The sequence below is a fragment of the Carassius auratus genome, unplaced genomic scaffold (genome assembly GCF_003368295.1).
Source record: "Carassius auratus strain Wakin unplaced genomic scaffold, ASM336829v1 scaf_tig00215416, whole genome shotgun sequence".
In the NCBI taxonomy this organism is placed as follows: Eukaryota; Metazoa; Chordata; class Actinopteri; order Cypriniformes; family Cyprinidae; genus Carassius; species Carassius auratus.
In genome coordinates, this window is record NW_020528079.1 from 1,296,129 (window position 1) to 1,312,847 (window position 16,719).

Sequence of the window (16,719 nt, forward strand, 5' to 3'; positions counted from 1 at the left end):
CTTATCCCAAAACACTCACACCATTCATCTCTGCACTTTCCACACCCACATTTAACCCGGTTCCTCTCAAACTGCAGTGAGTAAAATAATGTTATCTTTATTTTATTTGTATTTTCTTTACTGAACCTCGACTCATAATTTAAAGGTTTATTTTATTTTTCTGTTCTTGTCACTGATAATTGAAAGTGGTGTTTTTCTGTTCTTGTGAGAAATACAGTTGTCTAAATGGAATCCTATGACGTTTGTGCTTTATTTCTTGGAATGTGAGTTTATATATGTAACTGGTGGTATTTATGCTATCTGGGATATTTGTTTTCTTAAACATTTGACAGGGTTACTCCTGTCTGGCGCCCGAATTTAAGTTTAACCTAAAGAGAAAATCATTGGTTTGAGTTTCTTAAATTATTATCGGGTCACCACCGTTACAGAGTGGCGCCCAAACAGGGACATGAAACATAAAACTTGAAACATGAAATTTGTAGTCTGAAAACTTGAATACATTACTGTATCTTTTGAACTGTTTTGTTTTGGGTTTCTTTTTCTCTTGTGATTATCAAAATTTTTGCTCGTAGAACTGTTTTGTTGTTAGAGTGGACATTTCACACTTTATGATAGTTTTTTTTTTGTGAATTGAACTGTGATATAACCAGCAGACTATTGAAAACGTTTGGGCCAAAGTGTGTGTGTGTTTAAAAAAAAAAAAAAAAAAAATTGGTTAAGTACTCTGTAGTTGTTATTTTTGTGCCCATTTGACCAAAATATTTTGACACCGGTTGTATAGTATTTTCTTTTCCGAATTTTGCAAGTGTACCCACCCTGTAGTTTGTTTTGGTTCCTTATGTTGCCCAAAGAAACTGAAACGGGCTGAATAGTGTTCTCATTTTTTATTTTTTACATTTCACAATTGACCATTGCATTCCCACACTCACACATACATTCCAATCATGGCCCATACCCCTCAGTCACCATCCACTTTTGTGGCAATTGATCCTCCAGATATTGCAACCCCCAACTGGCCCCTGATGCAACCAACTCCGCAGCAACCCAGACAACCGCCTCCTGTTCCCACTTTCTGCTCCACTCCTACACAGTTACACCCTCTTACTCCAAGAACCCATGTACGATTTTCCCCTCCACCACCACCAGGAGAAGGGGCTCCTCGTCCACCGACTAGTGACATGCAGTTGTGCACTTCCCCGGAACTTACACCTCCAGAAACACAGCACGACTTGCCTGGATTTCTCCCGACCCCTGGCAGAGGAATGTATCAATTATCGGAGCAAGTACAAGGGAACTGGGATATCCTTTTTAACTGCCTCAAACAGCAGGACACAGTTTTGAAAGTACTCACCCAGGAACTTGCAACTACCACTTCACAGCATGATGCCAAAATTGAAACCTTGACTGCTAAGATTAAAACCAACCACCAGCAAATTCAGGCCTCAATCACTGATAAAAAACGACATGATGAAGAGGACACTGATCAGCTGACAAAAGCCATGAAGGTGATGGTGACAGGAGAACTGCAGAAAAGTGAGCACACCATTATCTCTGAAGTCCGGTTTATGGTGGAACAATTGCAACTAGAGGTGCAGAAAGACATCCAGGAAATGCAGCACAGTACTCAAAAGGATCGTGGCCAACTCTTCCAGGAAATCAGTCAATGTAGCTTCCAATTGAATACCTTAAGCGACTCCTTGAAAGAGCTGAAATCAGAAATAAGCAGTTACTTCAAATTTCCTGGGAAAACAGTGACTGACTTTCCCTCAATGACACGAAAATCACCTCATCATTCCACTGCTGCAGAAGTTGAAACGTCAACACCCCACACATTCGTGTCCGCACATCCACCTCCTTTGCACCCAATAACTGTGGTCAAGAGTGATCATTTGAAACTAACCTTCCCCACCTTTGGCAGATCTTCAGATGATAGTGACCCTCTGTTATATTTAACTAGATGTCATGACTTTCTGGCATTACACCCCTTAGAGGATACAGACATCCTGGCAACTTTTCGCACTGTCCTTTATGGAACAGCACGGGACTGGTGGGAGGTGGCCAGATCATCTGTTCGGACCTGGAATGAGTTTGAATCCGCATTTCTTGCAGCGTTTCTTTCAGAGGATTATGAAGACGAGCTAGCTGAGCGTGTCCGCACCCGAATTCAAGGGGAAAAGGAGTCCATTAGAGATTTCGCTTTCACTTACAGAGCTCTATGCAAGCGCTGGAAACCTTCCCTGACAGAGTATGAGTTAGTCAAATTGATAATAAAAAACATCAAACCATACCTTGCCAGTCAACTTCGCAGCAGAGTAAGTACAGTGGATGAACTGGTAAAACTTGGGAATCAATTAGAAAAAGACTATGTTCATCAGCTACATTATGAAGGGCGGACAATGACTTCACTTATACCACAAAAACCTACCTCTAACCGCCAAGGTGAAAGACCCACTGTCCAATGCTGGAGATGTAAAGGTCAGCATCCGCCTGGAAACTGTCCACAATACTCCACTTTACCTCACACATCGCCTCAAAGTCCTTTTCAACCTGCAGGAAACAAGCGAAATTTCCTAGCACAAAAAACAGGAGGCGCACCATCAAATAACGCCCTGTCTGTTACACCTCCATCCCAACCATCTGTTGTAACTGCATCTTTTACTTCTAAACATGAGTCTATACCTCAACAGTTGGTCGTCCCGATTGCCATTGGCAGATGGACAGGAAAGGCTATAGTTGACACCGGGGCAAGCTATACTCTTTTACACGAAAGTTTATGGACGGAGCTTGGGTTCTCTGATTCTCTCCGGACTTGGGCTCTTGGTCCACTCTACTTGGCAAATGGTGAGACCGCTATACCGGTAGGATGGACAAACATCGAAATAACTCTCCATAACCAAGTTTTTTTTTTACCGGTAGCCATCCTGTCTACCAAAGCTCTAGCATACTCTGTGGTTTTAGGATTGGATTTTATATTTACCAGTGGTCTCCAGATTAATGTTGCTGATGGGAACTATTCTTTCAAGTCACTTCCTAACCAGAATTATCCTTTTCAGCCTGGACAAGCTAGTACTCCCATTAGATGTATCCAGCATCTGAAAAAGAAAGCACAACATATAAATTCAGAGCAAACTCTCACATTGTTCAGTTCTGTTCCTCCACAGCAAATGTCACAGGTGGTGTCTCAATCCCCAGATAATCTGGATGAGAAAACTTTATTGAAAACCCTGGTAGACTCTGCACACTTACCACCCGAGGAAAAGAGCCACCTGCTCCACCTCTTGGAGAACAATCCACAAGTTTGTACCCTCCAGCTCGGAAGAACAACAGTCCTCCAACATTGTCTTTATACTGTCCATCCTGTACCCATCAAACAGCGTCCATACAGATTAACACCAGAGAAACAAGATATGGTAAAAGAACAAGTTAAAGACATGTTGAAGAATGGTATCATCGAACCATCACACTCTGCTTGGGCCTCCCCTATTGTCCTGGTCCCAAAGAAGGATGGTAGCCAGAGATTCTGTGTGGACTATAGGAGGGTCAATGCTATCACTGAGCGAGATGCCTATCCTCTGCCTAATATCACAGAGATCTTGGAATCCCTCTCCGGTGCAGGTATTTTCTCCAGCATTGATCTCAACAGTGGGTACTGGCAGGTGACCATGGAACCTGAGAGCAAGTCCAAGACTGCATTCATCGCCCCATCTGGTTTATATCAATTTAATGTCATGCCGTTTGGGCTGAAAAATGCTCCAGCGACATTTCAGCGGTTAATGGAGACTGTCCTAGGTGAGCTGCGAGGAAGAATTTGTTTTGTGTATATCGACGATATAATAATTTATTCACCCTCTGTCACCCAACACTTCAAGGATCTTCAGACGGTCTTCGACCGACTGCACACAGCTGGTTTAACCATAAACCTAAAAAAGAGTAAATTCTGCCTTCATGAGTTAACCTTTCTGGGACATGTGGTAAACACAAAAGGCATCTCGGCTGACCCCAGCAAAATAGAGGCTATTCGCTCCTACCCTGTTCCCAAGAACGTTAAAGAAGTTCAACGATTTCTCGGCTTGGCAGGGTGGTACCATCGGTTTGTGCCAAATTTCTCTCTGATCGCTGAACCTATAAATGCTTTGAAGAAAAAGGGACGCCAGTTCCAGTGGTCACCCCAGTGTCAACAATCATTTGAGAAATTGAAGACCTGTCTTACCACACCCCCCATCCTGGGTCATCCAGACCTACAACTTCCTTTTGTTGTCTACACTGATGCCAGTGACTCAGGACTTGGTGCTGTGTTGACACAAAGAAAAATGCATGATTTGGAAGAAGTCATAGCCTATGGGAGCCGAACGCTAACCAAAGCAGAGATTAATTATTCAGCTACAGAGAAAGAGTGTCTGGCAATAGTATGGGCGCTAGAAAAATGGCAATATTACCTTGAACCAAAACTCTTCACAGTAGTCACAGATCATTCAGCTCTACAGTGGGTCATGAATTCCACAAAAACCACGGGACGTCTAATCCGTTGGGCACTCCGACTGCAAAAATTCAACTTTGTGGTGGAGTATCGGAAGGGAAAACTCAATGAAGCACCAGATGCGTTATCCCGAATGTATTCTGTACCTGGATGCCATTTATACTCCAATCAGAAGGAAGACTTTGCATTTCCAATTTCAGCAGTAGACATCTGGGAAGAGCAGCACAAAGACCCAGTAATTACCAAATTATTTCAGTCACTAGCAGACAATGATTCCTCTATCCAAGACCAATATGAAGTAGTTGAAGACAAGCTGTACCATCGAACTCATCTGACTGATGAGCAAACGTATTACAGAATCTATGTCCCAGCCACCCTTGTCCAAAATCTACTACATCATTACCATGCACATCCCTTAAGTGGTCATCTAGGAATTTACAAAACTTACCAGAGAGTGCGTCAGGTCGCTTTCTGGCCCTCCATGTGGACATCTGTAAAACAGTATGTAAAAAGATGCATGAAATGCCAGACCTTGAAAAATGAGAACCGCAAACCTGCTGGGAAAATTCAACAGACCACCACCAGTCATCCAAACGAGATGTTGGGAGTAGATATCATGGGTCCACTGCCTCGCAGCTCCCACCAACACGAATATCTACTAGTGTTCGTGGATTATTATTCCCGATGGGTAGAACTGTTCCCTTTGCGAAAGGCAAATTCTCAAACTGTTGCTTCACACCTCAGAGAAGAAATATTCACTCGATGGGGGGTACCTGATTTCATCCTGTCTGATCGAGGCACACAGTTCACATCAGCTGTCTTTCAGGACATCTGTGCCAAATGGAAAGTCACCCAGAAGATGACTACAGCATACCACCCTCAGACAAACCTAACTGAACGAGTGAATAGAACATTAAAACAGATGATTTCAGCATATGTGGATGACAATCATAAAAAATGGGACCAACACCTACCTGAACTACGGTTCGCCATTAATTCAGCGGTACAGGAAACCATCGGTATGTCTCCAGCAGAGCTTCACCTAGGGAGAAAATTACAGGGGCCAATGGACAAGCTGCTACATGGGCAAAATCTTGCTACAACTGCTCCATCTTACAATGTCACAGAACATCTGTCCCAGTTGCAAGCTAGAGCCAAAGAATGCACCAAGAAAGCCTCAGTAAGACAGCTCCGAAGCTACAACAAGAACCGAAGAGATGTCCTCTACAAAGAAAAAGATCGTGTCTGGGTGAGAAACTTCCCTCAATCAAGTGCCCTTCACCATTTTTGTGCTAAACTCGCCCACAAATGGAAAGGTCCCTACAGAGTAATAAAACAGCTGGGACCACTGAATTATCGTGTGGCATTGGAAGACACTGGTGAGGATGTGCGTACCGTTCATGTATGTAACTTGAAGCCATGTTTTCCTACCGCTGATGAGTTAAACCATCTGGAAAAAGTGAATCTCTTGGAAATATTCCACGAATCCCCGGACGAAGATGAAGAGTTCTTTGGGTTCTGAAAATGCTATTTTTTTTTTTTACAACCTGGGGTTGTTTATTTCCAGGGGGGAGGAGTGTGGCGGAGCTGAAAACTCCAATATCAAAAATTGTAATTATTAATATTGTCTCCGCCCATTTTCGTTTACCAAATGAGGAAAAAGGAAATGAGGTAATCTAATAAAAGGAGGAATTAAACTGAAGGAGGAGAGGAGTAGGTGTCGGAAGAAACGTGGAGTGTTGTTGTTAGAGCGCTGTGGAGATGAGAACCGGAAAGCCTCAACGGAAGCCGAACGCCATCTAAAAATATACCCAACAAACGAATTTGTGGTAATATAGTTAAACGCTATTAGGAAGTACCCACTAAATGAACTGCTGGCTGGTAGTTGGACGGAAAAAATTAAGGGAGAAGGAAGGTGTCTACACTTACCTGTGTGGCGGTGACGTAATCCTCGGAGGGAGAGCGCTGTGCCTTTGCTGGAGTGGATGCTAGAGAGTGGACCGCTCTCCATGACGATGTCTTCAGCGCAGAGCGTTTAAAAAGTCCCGATCGAGCTGTTAACGACCGTCTGGATCCTGGCTGTTTTCGTTTACCACCAACACAAGTTCACCAATTACTGAAGGCGGCTTGTTGGATACGTGGCTGGTCTTATCCCAAAACACTCACACCATTCATCTCTGCACTTTCCACACCCACATTTAACCCGGTTCCTCTCAAACTGCAATGAGTAAAATATATATATATATATATAATGTTATCTTTATTTTATTTGTATTTTCTTTACTGAACCTCGACTCATAATTTAAAGGTTTATTTTATTTTTCTGTTCTTGTCACTGATAATTGAAAGTGGTGTTTTTCTGTTCTTGTGAGAAATACAGTTGTCTAAATGGAATCCTATGACGTTTGTGCTTTATTTCTTGGAATGTGAGTTTATATATGTAACTGGTGGTATTTATGCTATCTGGGATATTTGTTTTCTTAAACATTTGACAGGGTTACTCCTGTCTGGCGCCCGAATTTAAGTTTAACCTAAAGAGAAAATCATTGGTTTGAGTTTCTTAAATTATTATCGGGTCACCACCGTTACACACCATTTCTCAATTTCTCACAGTGAATTATTATTTTATATTTATAGCTTTTTTTTTTATACTTATTGGCATGTTGCTTTTTCTGTTGAATACTTTTTTTGTAAATATTAGGGCACGCCGTTAACCGCAAATTTGTACTAACTTGGTTGTCTGTTCTCACCAGCCTGTAATCCAAGCCTGTGTAAAGCCAAGGGCCGTGGTCTGCAGCCCAAAGGCTTGAGGATCAAGGAGACTGCAGAGTTTAAGGTTTACACCAAAGGAGCTGGCACTGGAGACCTGAAAGTCACCATCAAGGGGCCCAGTGAGTGGATGCCATACTTGTATTCACATTCACAGTACCAAAGCCCTCTGTCTCCATTATGCCATTTTAAGGTTCCTAATATTGTTTTGGGAGTCTCCTACAATAGGTTTACATGCATGTTAGGTCAAATAACCCTTTAGTTTTCTCAAAATATGCATTTCATATCACCTCGTTCATATCAAATGATTCGTTCGAAGGAGTTCAAAGATGCAGACTCTCTAAGCTCCTCCTTGCAATGAGTGTACTCCTCTCTGATTGGTCAGATGTCCCAGTCTGTTATGCTTGGTCTACCCCATACAGCACGTATCAGAAATTATACACTTATTGCCATAGTTGCCTATTTTGAATGCTCAATAGAATATATAGCCTAAACATCCTATAATTTATCGTACTTACTGGTTGTGATTCAGTGGAGCCAGCTGGTCCAGATAAACCGGGTACTGAGCCATCTTTCAAGAGCAAGCATTGTGTGAACTCCTTTAGATTAGAAAAGCAGTCGTCAGTAAAATTACTTGTTTGTGGGCGGGGTCAAGTTGTTCATGGACTGCCAATGTAGAATATGGGTGGGAATTATCCAAATGTGTTACCCTTTGACATGTAGCCATCACAGAAGTGGGATTCTAAATACTAACGACTCATTTAGGCTCTTCTGAGTCCATTCTTTCTTTTGGGAGACAATAACTTTATTTATCATGCAGTTTTGGCATAATAGGGTTGTTTTACTTATGCTACAGTACAGATGTTTTATGCACTAGTTGACCAAAAGCTTAATGTATTATGCAGAGGGTCTAGAGGAGCCCTGTAAGAAGAAGGATCTGGGAGATGGTGTGTACAGCTTTGAGTATTACCCCACCACACCTGGGAATTACATCATCACGATCACATGGGGTGGACAACACATTCCACGCAGGTAAAGAAGTTAAACGCACAGTTAATAATTGAATCCGCTTCTAATAATAATGTAGTGATTAAACTTGTTAAATGTCTATTGCTTATTCCTGTTTCCAGTCCGTTTGAGGTAAAGATTGGATCTGAAGCAGGACCGCAGCAGGTCAGGGCATGGGGTCCAGGGCTAGAGAGTGGTGTGGTAGGCAAGTCGGCTGACTTTGTGGTGGAAGCTGTCGGGGATGACGTGGGGACTTTGGGTATGTTTCACTAGCTCTGACTTTTCATTGGTTTGTTTGAACAACATACAAGTGTATTTAAGTCCAAAATGAATTTGTGAATTCTCCATTCAGGTTTCTCAGTGGAGGGCCCATCCCCGGCTAAGATTGAATGTGACGATAAGGGCGATGGCTCCTGTGATGTGAGGTACTGGCCCACAGAACCAGGCGAATATGCAGTTCATGTGCTCTGTAAGAATGAGGACATCCAGCTCAGCCCTTTCATGGCTGAAATCGTGCCTGCTCCAGGAAAAGACTTTTACCCTGACAAGGTAATTGATCTGGTGATTTGAAAAATTATTCCTTACATGAGCTTTTTGTTGTCCATGTTGTAAAGGAGTCTGTTGGTAATTCTTATGATGGGTTTAATTTTTTAATTCAGGTAAAGGCTTATGGTCCAGGTCTGCAGAGCTCTGGCCTTTCAGTCGGCAAACCAGCCGAGTTCACTGTGGATGCCAAACTAGGTGGCAAAGCTCCTCTAAAGATTCAAGCTCAGGTGTGAATCCTGCTTTATGGCTCCTGACTGGTCTTTGTTGCTCTAAATCAAAGCACTAACAAGCTTTTTCACTTTCAGGACCGTGATGGAAACCCAGTGGATGTGCAGGTGAAGGACAACGGTAACGGGACATACAGCTGCAGCTACACCCCTCGAAAACCACTCAAACACACTGTGATGATGTCCTGGGGTGGAGTCAACATCCCAGAGAGCCCATTCAGGGTGGGTAGTCATTCAGATATGGTTAACATCCTTAAAATTACTAACAAGAAGTGTCTAAATGTGTTTTTACTACATTTTTGGTGTAGATGAACATTGGGGCAGGGTGCCATCCCAATAAGGTGAAAGTATCAGGACCTGGAGTGGCCAAGACTGGCCTGAAGGCATTTGAACCAACATACTTCACTGTGGATTGTGCCGAGGCGGGACAGGGTAAGAGCTTTAACTCTAAAGAACTAGATGTAAACTAATATTTTCATGTCATAGGCAAATAAGCTTAATAGTGTTGTTTTTGTCCTCTGTCTTTCTAGGTGACATCAGCATAGGCATCAAATGCGCTCCAGGTGTTGTGGGACCTGCTGAAGCTGACATCGATTTTGACATCATTAGAAATGACAATGACACATTCACTGTCAAATACACACCACCTGGAGCGGGCAGCTACACAATCATGGTGCTGTTTGCTGAACAGGTAAGAAGACTGATAAGTGAATGTGGTAAATGGTCTAGTGAGGTTTTTTTTTTTATCTATTAAAACTTGTATTGTTTTCTAGACCATTCCCCTGACGCCCATCAGAATCAAGGTTGATCCCTCTCATGATGCCAGCAAGGTTAAGGCAGAGGGCCCTGGACTCAGTCGTACTGGTGAGATGCTGGCAATCTCATGTTAATCTTGAGTACCCATAGAGTGGAATTTCATCTTTCATATCTCCGAAGAGTCTTTAGTTTCATCAGATTTATTAAAGAGAGATACAGCTTTTCTTTCTGAAAACAGCCAAGCTCTTGGAGGTGTGCCGTGGGCAATGCTAATCAGTCATGAGCATGTTTGTGTTTACATTATATGCACTTATGTGCCAATTACCAACAAAACAAACAAATCTGATGCAGATTTACTTACCGCCTGAAGGTCCGACTCATGACCAGGATCTTGTACCACTGGGACCGCTCCATCCTTCAGTATCAAACAATGTGCAAATCCAGTGTCAAACTGGGCCTTGTTTAGAAATTATTTGTCCCTGAAATTCTGGGAACAAACAAAGACATGAACACTACTCTGTTGCCATGCCGGAAAAACAAACTACATCCACTGTTCCCTTAATGCTGGGTTCTTTGGGAAGCTGAACAAGATTATCTTTCCCTCAAATCAAAAACCACATTCTTCCCGATCAAGTCCTATGCAGTGCTGCTGATGACTTCTGTAACCTGAATGAAGCATGTTGATGGGCTGCTCTTGCTTTCACACTGTCTGCTGTGTGCATGGGCTCTTTTGGGAGAAGGGCCCATACAAGGAATTCACAATTTCATGAAGGACCATACACCCCCCCCCCCCCCCCCAACAACAAAAAAAACTTTCTGAAACTTATTTGAACATGGAAGGAATGTATTTGGCACAGAAATACTGTCATACATCCAACTCGTTTTTTAAACTTTGACCATGTTTAGCATAATCCAAGTAACTGTATAAATAACTGTAAACACATGAAATATCATTAGACCCCCCTTTAATAATAAGCAAGTTATTTAGTATGACTCTCTGCATTGTTAAATGTTTTGTTTTTTCCCATTTAGTTTTGTTTTTAGCTTAAAGGAGAACCTCTAATGGAAAAAAAATTGCTGTTATTTCTCTTCAAGGTGTGGAGCTGAACAAACCCACTCACTTCACTGTGAACACCAAGGCCGCAGGCAAAGCTAGACTTGATGCTCAGTTCACTGGACCCACCAAAGGAGAGGCGGTCCATGACTTTGACATCATCGACAATCATGATGGCACCCACACTGTTAAATACACCCCTGTTCAACAGGTGAGCACACATTTGCTATTTCTGTCTCAATGTCTGGTAGTGCTTGGTTATGGAAGTTATATTGCAATTTTTATATATTGTTTGAATATTGTAACTAAATTTTATTTAGCCATTGAATACTGGTGCAAATTTACGTGCTCATTTTCTTATGTAGGGCAATATGGGTTTGAATGTCACATATGGAGGTGATCCCATTCCCAAGAGCCCATTTGCTGTAGCAGTTGCCCCATCCCTGGACCTCAGTAAAGTTAAAGTGGCTGGTCTTGGCAATAGTAAGTAATCCCATCCCTCGTCTAGCTTTTGATTAGTAAACCTGGGAGATTCAAATGAGAGTTTGGAGAATTTCTTTGATTGTAACATTGAAACACCTGTGAGGCTGTTTTGAAACGATATATATTGAGAAAAGCAAAAATAACCTTTTAATTGGATTTGAATCCCCTTTTGAGAGTAAAGTAATCTGCTTTTTCTCTTCTAGCAATGACCGTTGGAAAGGATCAGGAGATCACGGTCAAGTCCAAAGGAGCAGGTGGTCAGGGCAAGGTTGGCGCCAAGGTCACAGGTCCATCTGGTAAATCTGTGCCTTGTAAAGTTGAACCAGGCCTGAGCCCAGAAAACAGTCAGGTCCGTTTTATCCCCAGAGATAAGGGACCCTATGAGGTTGAACTGACATATGATGGTGCCCCCATCCCCGGCAGTCCATTCCCCGTGGAAGCCATTGCACCTACTGACCCATCCAAGGTGAGGCTGTTTGGAATGGTGCTCAACCTAGTAATTAAATATTGCAGACGACAAGACGACACATTTCAAACTTTTGCAAGATGACAAAAAGGCATCAGTACAAGCTCTTTGTTGGGTGTTTATTCTATAAACTGTAATTTTGCTTAATGTTGCAGGACTTCTCAGTGAGTGATTTTGGTGGCTTGGTCCCATATTGGCTTAGACAGTAGAACAAATGTACTCTTTCATTCATATACCAATATCTCTTCTCATGTGTAGGTGCGGTGTTCTGGGCCAGGTCTGGAGCGAGCTAAGGTTGGCGAGACGGGACAGTTTGTGGTCGATTGCACTAATGCTGGTCCTGCTGAGTTGACTATCGAGATCATCTCAGACAATGGCACCGAGGCTGAGGTCCATATTCAGGACAATGGGGATGGAACATACACCATCACCTATATCCCACTGTACCCTGGAGCTTATACCCTCACCATCCGCTACGGTGATCAGGATGTGCCAAACTTCCCAGCCCGACTCAATGTGGAGCCTGCTGTGGAAACCAGTGGAGTGAAAGTGTTCGGACCTGGAGTGGAAGGCAAAGGTAGTGTGTTCTCAGGTTAATTTGGGAGGTGCTTCTCTTGTCTTTTCTCATTTAGTCACTTTGAATGTTTGCCTGTAGGTGTTTTCCGGGAGGCCACTACTGATTTCACTGTTGATGCTCGTGCTCTCACCAAAACGGGTGGCAATCATATCAAGACCTGTATCAATAACCCTTCAGGCAACCGCACTGAAGCTCTGATCAGAGACCTGGGGGACGGCACCTACCAAGTGGAGTACACACCTTATGAGGAGGGTGAGTTTCAGTCTGGGGTATTTCATTGTTCATTATTTTTTACCTATTTTTGCATTTAGATTATCTTAGTCATCGACTGCATATCTAACAGTATATCTTTAAAAACACTCTTAAGTATAATCTTTGGCAAATTTCAAAATTAATAACCTTTTTTCAGGCTTCAAATTCATGTGATGCTTAAATTCACTTGTAGTTTTTAAAATAATAGATTTTTGTGTTTGGACATAGTATAGAATCGTATTGGATATTTGTTATTGGCTGTAATAAAACATTTTGGCGTCATGGTAGTGAGTTTTACGAGGCTATGCGCCACTTTTGAAAAATGTGAAATTGTGGTATTACTGTAATATTATAAATTGTTAATTTTATGTTAATAGGCACACACAATGTTGAGGTTACATACGATAACAGCCCAGTTCCCAAGAGCCCATTCCGTGTGCCTGTGACCGAGGGCTGTGACCCAGCACGTGTCCGTGTACATGGTCCAGGACTTCAGTCTGGCATCACCAACAAACACAACAAGTTTACAGTGGAGACCCGGTGGGTAGATTCAGCACTCAGCTTTTAGTTTTAATCTTGAGCTGCTGTTTTCTTGATCAAAAAGGTTGTCTACCTCACACCATGTCTGTCATTTGAGTAGTGGGGCCGGTACAGGTGGACTGGGGCTGGCTATGGAAGGACCTTCTGAGGCCAAAATGTCCTGCACTGATAACAAAGATGGCAGCTGTTGTGTTGAATACATCCCATATGAGCCAGGCACATACAACCTCAATGTCACCTATGGAGGCCAACCAATCACTGGTCAGCATAGGTTTTTTTGTATTTATTTTTGCATTTTATCTTATTTTTTCTTTTGTATATTTCTTATCAAATTTTTCTAGATTTTTTTAAAATATTTTTTATTCACCATTTATTTTTAAATCCTTTTTTTCCCCTCCACAGGAAGCCCGTTTTCTGTACCTGTCCATGATACTGTTGACGCAACTAAAGTGAAATGCCAGGGTCAGGGGCTTGGAAACAACGTGCGTGCCAATATCCCACAGGTCTTTTCTGTGGATGCTAGCAAGGCTGGAGTGGCACCCTTGCAGGTCCGAGTGCAGGGACCCAAAGGTTGGAGTGTGATTCAAGAATCATCTTGTTCATTTGGCTTTTTTTTCTTTCCCCCTCCATTGAATTAGAGGACTGTATTGATTTACTGTTTGTCATGTAGGTGTCGTGGAGCCTGTTGAGGTGGTGGATAATGGTGACGGGACTCACATGGTCAGCTATGTACCCACCAGAGAAGGACCTTATTCTATTAATGTCCTGTATGCGGATGAGGAGATCCCACACAGGTAAGCTGCAGGCTCAGATCAATGACCACCACCCTGTTAATCAAAATTAGTTTTAACAAAAAAATGTTTAGTGCTTTTAAAGTGATATCAAAAGTAGTGTTCGACCGATATATCGGCCGATATTTGGCATTTTTAAGTTTTTCTGCTTGGCCGATGTGTTCGAGGAGGGACTTTTATTTTGATGTCACTAAGAAAGGCAGCACCTGAGCGCACACAGCTCACATTCTACCTCTTGTTTTCTGTCGTTGTTAACAGTTCTGTCTAATACGGATAGAAGTCTGTCTAATAATAAGAAAATATTATAATAATTGCTTTTATATTATCAGTAATAGAAAGGCAAACATTATAATACTTTCTTGTTTGCCATCAGAATTAAGCTAATACGCATTTATATAATTTAAACAAATCTTTTAATGATTAATTAACCTTTAATTTCACAAATCTTGCAAACTTAGTCGAATCGAGCTTTGATAACTTGTGAGGTGTGTAGGTGACGGTCGGTCCGTGTGAATTGAATGCTTTAAACTTTAAACTTGTGATTTCAAATTATGCTGCGCTTTATGCATTTCCCCATTGTCATATTCATGACATTTTCTGTGTGCTGTATGTAAAATAAGGGTTTCCTTGGCTGTATTTGAAAAATATGATTCCCAGTGCACACAAACTTCCTAGAATACTGAGTGCCCTGTTGGTTACAGTATTTACTTCCTTTTTAATTCTATATTATTAGATCTAAACTGTAAGTATGTATATTTTACATATTTATTTTTTAATCCGGTTTAAAATTTCTAATTTCTTAAATATTAATGAAAAAAAACATCATCATATCGGACACTGCTGTCCAAGATATCGGCATTGGCTATCAAAAAAACATATCAGTAAACCACTAGTAAAAAGTACCAGTCCTTTGGTACTCTGTTTTAAAATTATTAAAGGGGTCATGAAATGGCTTTTTTTTTATATATACTGTTGTCTGAAGTCCACTTATGACGTTCACATGGTTTTTACATTAAAAAATCTCAAAATCAATAAGTAATAGACGGTTTTCTACCCTGATTTTGAGGCCGGCTTGAGAGATGCTCCGTTTTTATGGGTATGCCACATCGAAGACTTGGGAAGTAAACGCCCACTGCTATGATTGGATAACAGTTTTACATAGTAAACTAACTTTATGTGTGTCTTTTTGACAAGCCAGCATTAAGTAGTGTGTTTAGTAGCAGGTCAGTTTTTGCTGGAGTCTTGATTACTTTAATTGCCATTTAAAGTATTGTGAAATTTGAATGGTGGTATTATAGCATGCCTGGTGCATTTTTAAACTCCCCTGGTCCCTGTCCTTCCCTGCTGTTTATTTCCCCTCTCTCACACACTCTGCTCTGTCTTTATTCAGTCCATATAAGGTGAAGGTTCTGCCCACTCATGATGCTAGTAAGGTCCGTGCCAGCGGCCCTGGTCTGAATACCACTGGTGTGCCTGCCAGTCTGCCCGTGGAGTTCACTATTGACGCCAAAGATGCAGGAGAGGGACTTCTGGCTGTCCAGATCACTGTGAGCTGAAGCTTCTCTTCACAGCTCTATAGTTGCCAAGGTCTCATTCAACCTGCATTTTTCTGTTCTTAATGCTTGTTTTAGGACCCTGAAGGGAAGCCAAAGAAGGCTAACATTCGTGATAATCAGGATGGGACGTATCTTGTGTCCTATGTGCCTGACATGACTGGCCGCTACACCATTCTCATCAAATATGGGAGTGATGAGATCCCATACTCTCCATATCGTATCAGAGCCCTGCCAACGGGAGACGCCAGCAAATGCACAGTCACAGGTATGTAATGCTCCGGTGGTATCAGTCAAAATAAAGGACCATTCCCATTTCAGGCCCCTTTCTATTTATTTCAAACTTAATTATTTAGCTCTAAATACAAAGAGTAATATAATAATATAGTAGGGCAGCATGTTGTTGAAATTGATAATTAGGGATGTAATGATGCACTCAACTCAAAATTCCATTTACAATTGGAATACAATACTGAAGACATTATACAGTAAATAAAAAAAGTGTCGTTTTATTAGGCTGTTGCTGCACGTTTCTTTTGTGAAATTGAAATGAAACAAAACTTAATTTATATTTTACAACAAACCCCAAATCAAGTTACACAAATAAAATACATCTCTTAATATGAACAAACTAAGGCTTTGTCTGTGCTCTTTCCATCTAAAATTAGAGGCAACCACTGTGTATGTTAATTATGATCCAATCAAAGATGCAGCATACATGCAGCTTGAGTAATTTTTAATCTAAATAAGACCATTTCGAAATTTGAAGCAAGAACAGAATGGTCTGACTTCAGTTTTGTGAAACTGTACTAACAGCAGACGATCTAAATGAGATGCAGATTCACTCTCTGACAGCAGGTGGCGCTTATGAACCACAATGATAGTGTTCCCTGGGTTACCACTGTAAACAAAACAGAGCTGCTCTTATGAACGCTGCTTTAATATGCATTGTTCAGAAGAAAGATAAAAAAAGAAAAGATAGTCAGTTCCCCTGAATAATTGACGATGGGTGTGCATTATTTTTCTAACAATTTTTTGTTAGTCAACTATTCCGCTTATACTACGGTTACCACACCTCAAGACATTGATGTTATTACTCCGCTAGTGAGAAATGTCATGTGTAGCCTTTGAGTTGCTACACTATATAGGCTAACTGATAAAATCGTCAGGGCAGCACTGACAACACCTTTTTGTGCAAACTGCGTGACCGTTATTAGTTA

At 41.6% G+C, this 16,719-nt stretch overlaps 1 protein-coding gene across 1 annotated transcript in view; it reads left to right on the forward strand.

Moving 5' to 3' along the window:
* LOC113094715 (filamin-A-like) overlaps positions 1-16,719 on the forward strand; it is a 50,498-nt gene that overhangs the window by 23,262 nt on the left and 10,517 nt on the right. Inside the window, exons 9-28 of the mRNA XM_026260333.1 lie at positions 7,231-7,368; positions 8,152-8,278; positions 8,377-8,513; positions 8,607-8,803; positions 8,914-9,027; positions 9,106-9,249; positions 9,336-9,459; positions 9,558-9,718; positions 9,801-9,891; positions 10,879-11,048; positions 11,203-11,320; positions 11,524-11,786; positions 12,045-12,363; positions 12,442-12,615; positions 12,993-13,155; positions 13,256-13,416; positions 13,558-13,725; positions 13,826-13,949; positions 15,337-15,493; positions 15,578-15,767. Of these exons, the coding sequence (XP_026116118.1) occupies positions 7,231-7,368; positions 8,152-8,278; positions 8,377-8,513; positions 8,607-8,803; positions 8,914-9,027; positions 9,106-9,249; positions 9,336-9,459; positions 9,558-9,718; positions 9,801-9,891; positions 10,879-11,048; positions 11,203-11,320; positions 11,524-11,786; positions 12,045-12,363; positions 12,442-12,615; positions 12,993-13,155; positions 13,256-13,416; positions 13,558-13,725; positions 13,826-13,949; positions 15,337-15,493; positions 15,578-15,767 (3,240 nt within the window). The remainder of the gene's footprint in view (positions 1-7,230; positions 7,369-8,151; positions 8,279-8,376; positions 8,514-8,606; positions 8,804-8,913; positions 9,028-9,105; positions 9,250-9,335; positions 9,460-9,557; positions 9,719-9,800; positions 9,892-10,878; positions 11,049-11,202; positions 11,321-11,523; positions 11,787-12,044; positions 12,364-12,441; positions 12,616-12,992; positions 13,156-13,255; positions 13,417-13,557; positions 13,726-13,825; positions 13,950-15,336; positions 15,494-15,577; positions 15,768-16,719) is intronic.